This window comes from Pecten maximus, chromosome 7 (assembly GCF_902652985.1).
Source record: "Pecten maximus chromosome 7, xPecMax1.1, whole genome shotgun sequence".
NCBI lineage: Eukaryota > Metazoa > Mollusca > Bivalvia > Pectinida > Pectinidae > Pecten > Pecten maximus.
In genome coordinates, this window is record NC_047021.1 from 14,519,462 (window position 1) to 14,525,883 (window position 6,422).

The 6,422-nt window shown below is 38.2% G+C and overlaps 1 protein-coding gene across 1 annotated transcript; it reads left to right on the forward strand.

Annotated features, from left to right (window-relative positions):
* Positions 1–2,607: 2,607 nt before the first annotated feature.
* LOC117331702 lies at positions 2,608–5,647 on the forward strand. The gene is made up of 2 exons (XM_033890540.1): positions 2,608–2,708; positions 3,068–5,647. Exon 2 carries the CDS (start codon positions 4,254–4,256, stop codon positions 5,067–5,069), a length of 816 nt encoding a protein of 271 aa, XP_033746431.1. The 5' UTR covers positions 2,608–2,708; positions 3,068–4,253; the 3' UTR covers positions 5,070–5,647.
* The last annotated feature ends 775 nt before the right edge of the window (positions 5,648–6,422 follow it).

The following is a 6,422-nucleotide window of genomic DNA, read 5'->3' on the forward strand; positions in this document are numbered from 1 at the left end:
TTTCCGTTAGGTAACTTTCATCTCCCCGTTGCCTTTACGTGTTTACGTCATCCATGTTGCTTCTTTCTCAACTTATACGCATGCGCAGTATCAGGTTACGAGCGGTAATTTATGAATTAGATTGAGACTGCAATGTTTACATTCTTTATTTTTTTTAGATATATATCATAAATGATGGCAGTGACTTTTAATTTTTGAAATTTTAAAATAGAAAGTGTTAGCTTTGTAACATAATCATAGAAAATATAACGTTTTATATCCTTTACTCATAGTGTTTTTCCGTCTTCGATTCTGTATGATGCTACTTATCATATCAAAATCTATGTCTTGTAATCCATATCTACAGCTGTCACTTCTTTACGAGGGTTTACGAGTGTGTGTTGTACTCTACTCCTCCAAGAAATGTATTCTTCCACTTTCACCCTTTTCTCCCCCCCCCCCCCCCCCCCCCCCCTCCCCCCTAACCTTCTACCGCCTCTCGTTCCAATGTTTTCTCTTCTTTTCAACTACTTCATTGTTAATGTGTTAATGTTATTTTTTTACTTATTGATATTACTATTATTACTGCTTTCACTATTATTACGACAGTATTATCTTTTCTCTGCTGATTGTATAACTTACCTACGGGCCTGGAGTCATGTTGAGCCATATACACTGTGGCTCACCATGACCACTTTTCTGTTCATCATGCCTGTCACTAAAGAGAAGACGGATTGATATAAGTACGTAAGTACTTCTTTCCGAATTATCTGTTATTCTCTGTTTATGTATTGTCTTATTATCATTTTGAACAAATAAATACTGTTTAAACCAAAGAGATAAAGAGAGAGAAGACTATTCTGACCAGCTCAAAGGGCCTTTATACAGACTGTCGAAATAGTAATGGAAGTGAAAGCGAAGTAGAGTTGGATTATTTATGAGGGGTCCTTTCCGGTAGCCGCCGACATTTACATACAACAGTAAAAAGGTAAACATCAGATAATTCCAATTATATACACTCACTCATACTCCACCACGGCTGGATCACACTGATACCACAGCTTCCACACACGTACTGTATATTGTATGATATACTTATATTTACATTTGTCTGGCATTGTCACTATATACTAGTCTGTTTGAGAGCTCTGGCATTGATGTACGTTTAAATGCCATCCATCACGCGCTACACTTATCAGCGTATTAATACAACACAAACCGGAACTACAATATCCAATAAACATTGTTTATAATTAAGTTTAACGACTAATTACATCATGTATTTGTCTACATGATTTGTTATAAAAATATGCCATTTGCGCATTACGTTGATAATAAAATGATTAACAAAATTGAGTTTTTTTTTAAACATTTCCATGTACTATTTTGTTTGCCAAAAAGCACGCGATCATGTTCCGGCTGTTCCAACGACTGACAAAAAATCTGCTGACTGTCGGTTAGGCGAGAATTATGAATTTAAGATATGACTAATAGCATTTAAAAAATAAAAAAAGTAAAAGGAATGTAAATATAAGCGTTGAACTGTTTTTGCATGGTATTTTTGATTTATTTGAATGCCAGAGCTTTGCCAAGGTTGGATTCCACAGCAGTCAGCATACAGTATCAAAGTAGATATCATTTACAGGATTAAACGTGTATCGTAATCGTGAAGACATCCGACCGATTCCGACCCATAACGTGACGTCATCATATTGTTCACTTAGGTCGTCACGGTGGGTGGTATTACACATGAAAATATTCAAAGGATGGTATTATTACATTACAGGCCGTGTATGTAATGAAACCTATTTGCACTCATGCCCGACTGGGTGTTTTTTTTTTGTGTATTTACATTTTACATTTTCATTTTATGTTTTACATATAAGCGATCCAAATAGAAGTATCTCTTACATTATGTATGTTTGCAGTAAAACATTCCGCGAAAGTTTACTCCGTATTAAATCTACTAATCATAAATTGTGTGCAGCGTGGGTTTGATAAATAACATTGTAATCCTGAAATTAAACCTGAAAACAGCGAAATAAATATACAAATAGATCGAGCTAAATATATAACTACATGACAGTTAATTCTATAAATGCACGAGGACAAATATGTCCGCAGACTTTGGATTCCATATTGGAGTGAGTGTTTTTGTAAGAAATGGTAATCAGACGTGATCTGCCGCAATGAATCTAATACAAACGGTAGATAGAGAATATAAAGCATGGTCTATCAGGACATTGGGTTGATATGGATTTGTGACAGGACTAATTAAAACTCTATGTCTGCCGATTATCATTCGCTTGACAGCCGAAACAGCCAGAAGGTGGCCATCAAAGTCTGGCCCCGGGGGTCAGGCACGTAATAATGCAGGATTGTAATATCAGTAGCTTATTTTTGCCACCTTTGAATTTGGCTTAAAGCAAAAACACCGTTCTAGTATAGCGCAAAACAACAACAATACTGTAAAGGTGTAGATACCCCTACGGCGTATTATTGCTGTAATCCGGTTGCATTAATCCTTGTGCTGGTCGAGGTAAGAGGTCCGCTATGGTCTGTCAGGCAATAATGGGCATGTTTAATACATGTATGCAATATAACTTGTCGCTGGCGATGGATTAGCGTATTAAACACCAGGCGACAGGACCGTTCTGGCCGACCTTCGGTTAGTTACCCGAAGTGGGAGGACGGGAGCGAAAGGACATACTGCATAGAGGTCAAAACCGGTAAGATTCCTATACAGAAATATCAAAGAAAGTATTACTTGATCAATTACATTATGAAATCCCTGATCATCTGAATCTAAAAATGTCAATTTTAAGTGGAACTCGGCCAAAAATAGACGGACTTTTCATCCAATGTATTTTTTGCCAAAGAAATCCCCCTCGTATTGGTGTTTTTATTGCTGTTAAGTGTATACGTTCGGTTTAATTGATAACCGCAGTAGCACGCATTCCCGCAAGTGTAGTTCAAAAATAACCTGTAGGTCCATGCAAGGACGAAACACGCACCAGGTATCGCTGTCTATTCTCCAATGGATCTGGTAATGTGTGACCTGTGTTAAATAGTTGTCTTTGTTTTATAGCTGATGTCGATACAGCGGCCAGTGTGTTTTGATGCTGAAGACGAGGCTAACATAAAAGTGTGTGTAGGGTTATACCAGGGACTAACTACGTGTGTGGGGTAGTCTACGATTATACCAGGGACGTTAGTCTACGATTATACCAGGGACGAACTACGAGTGTGGGGTAGTCTTCGATTATACCAGGGACTAACTACGTGTGTGTGGTAGTCTACGATTATACCAGGGACGTTAGTCTACGATTATACCAGGGACGTTAGTCTACGATTATACCAGGGACTAACTACGAGTGTGAGGTAGTCTACGATTATACCAGGGACGTTAGTCTACGATTATACCAGGGACTAACTACGTGTGTGTGGTAGTCTACGATTATACCAGGGACGTTAGTCTACGATTATAACCAGGGACGTTAGTCTACGATTATTCCAGGGACTAACTACGAGTGTGGGGGAATTTACGATTATACCAGGGACGAACTACGAGTGTGAGGTAGTCTACGATTATACCAGGGACTAACTACGAGTGTGGGGTAGTCTACGATTATACCAGGGACGAACTACGTGTGTGTGGTAGTCTACGATTATACCAGGGACGTTAGTCTACGATTATACCAGGGACGTTAGTCTACGATTATAACCAGGGACGTTAGTCTACGATTATAACCAGGGACTAACTACGTGTGTGTGGTAGTCTACGATTATACCAGGGACGTTAGTCTACGATTATACCAGGGACGTTAGTCTACGATTATACCAGGGACGTTAGTCTACGATTATACCAGGGACGTTAGTCTACGATTATACCAGGAACTAACTACGAGTGTGAGGTAGTCTACGATTATACCAGGGACGTTAGTCTACGATTATACCAGGGACGTTAGTCTACGATTATACCAGGAACTAACTACGAGTGTGAGGTAGTCTACGATTATACCAGGGACGTTAGTCTACGATTATACCAGGGACGTTAGTCTACGATTATACCAGGGACGTTAGTCTACGATTATACCAGGGACGTTAGTCTACGATTATACCAGGGACTAACTACGAGTGTGAGGTAGTCTATAACCAGGTTATACCTGGGACGTGCTAAGAGATATAGCGACATAATTTGTGTTCCAGCATGTGATTCCCGGCTCCTATTCTTGGGATTAAAAAAATCGTTCACGAATTTCGACTCCATTGCAATGACGGACCTGTGTTTGTTATCGCCATTAAAACGAAAGTTCATCGAGAATTGGATCCACGATGTTACGAGGAGTTACGCAGACGGGTCTATTTGTCGGGTTGTACTAAGCTCTATCGCCTACGACCCGGACGACAGAGAACAATGTGCTCGTGCCAGCGACCACACTCTTCCGGACAAAGTTTTCCGCATATCCAACCACGACAAACAGAAAAAGTTCGTCGATTATACAACAAACAATAGCAGCCAAGTGCAACAGCTTCCTGCCGTGACGTTTTCATACGTCAACGCGGAAAAGCATAAAAAGCACGATAATAATGGCGTTGCTATGTTCGGATACGAGATGTTCAACGATAAAAACAGAGACAAAAATGACCAACGGGACGATAACAAAAGGTTTATTATTGTCGACCCACAGATGATCAATCCTTCCGGTCAGACGTCGGTGGTCCGGAAGTCCGTGCAAAAACACCAAGAGAATGAGACACCCCATTCTCGCGTGAACAGAGAATCTTCGTTCACATATAAAAAAGAGACAAAGGAATTTTACGCCAAATGTAAGCTTCATTCGAGTAATAAAAATGGTTTTGTGATATCTCGTTCTAACTTTCGGAATCAAGGCACATGGAAAAACCATAGCTTTCTGGATTTGCCGATAAGATTCAGACATGATTCTCAGAAGGCCACACGTGCCTCTCAGTTGACACTCCACTCCAAAGACCCCCCGTCATCCACCCTACAGAAGGCTGACGGCAACACGCGGAGGAACGAAGTCAACAACCCCAAAATGATAACAACTGCAGTATGGGCGTGGTGACAAAACGTGAAGGACATCGGTGACGGCACGTGGAGGACATTGATGACAGCACGCGCAGGGCTATGGTGACTGTACAATATGGAGGGTTTGGTGACAGCACGTGAAAATGTATTGTGTCAGCACGTGTGGATCTGTGTGTTATAGATACATGTAACTTCAATCACATGTTAACATATACATGTCATTTGAATATATCCAAGATGAATTATATAAACGTTACATAGTCATATGTCTTTCCAGTTATATATAGAAATGTGTATTACATTATGTAATTCCAAAGACATTTTCAAAGAAGCTTAGCTAGTGTTATTTACAAAGCGACGACACATATTTCAGGATGTACAAATATACTGTTCATGTAAGTATATCGATTTGTGTTTCAGGAAGGTACCATGCACTATATACTACAACTGTGTACACATTATGCAATTACTTCGAAAAGAAAATCGTTACTTTGTAGAAATAAGATATTATGGGCAGCATAACACAATTCAAATGTTATTGATTATCCTACTGTTGATTCGGTCTGGATGGCGTCACGAATTTATGGTACCAAAGAATAAAATCACTTTATAAGGTATGAGTTGTGCTTCTTCTATCCTATATAACTATAACCTGGTTATAAGGAGACAATATAACTAGTTATAGACTTAAAGCACATTGTATAACCACAACCTGGTTATAATGAGACAATATAACAAGTTATAGTACACTGTATTACTATAGTCTGGTTATAATGAGACAGTGTAACCAGTTATAGTACATTGTATAAATATAACCTGGTTATAATGAGACAGTATAACCAGTTATAGTACATTGTATAACTATAACCTGGTTATAATGAGACAGTGTAACCAGTTATAGTACACTGTATAACTATAACCTGGTTATAATGAGACAATATAACCAGTTATAGTACATTGTATAACTATAACCTGGTTATAATGATACAATATAACAAGTTATAGTACACTGTATATCTATAGTCTGGTTATAATGAGACAATATATAGGAAGTTATAGTACACTGTAAAACCACAACCTGGTTATAATGAGACAATATAACCAGTTATAGTACACTGTATAACTATAGTCTGGTTATAATGAGACAATATAGCAAGTTATAGTAAACTGTATAATTATAACCTGGTTATAATGAGACAGTGTAACCAGTTATATTACATTGTATAACTATAACCTGGTTATAATGAGACAATATAACAAGTTAAAGTACACTGTATAACTATAACCTGGTTATAATGAGACAATATAACAAGTTATAGTACACTGTATAACTATAACCTGGTTATAATGAGACAATATAACAAATTATAGTACACTGTATAACTATAAC

Bases quoted from the DNA above. Each gene is read 5' to 3' on its own strand.
- LOC117331702 (XM_033890540.1), top strand. From the start codon at position 4,254: ATGACGGACCTGTGTTTGTTATCGCCATTAAAACGAAAGTTCATCGAG.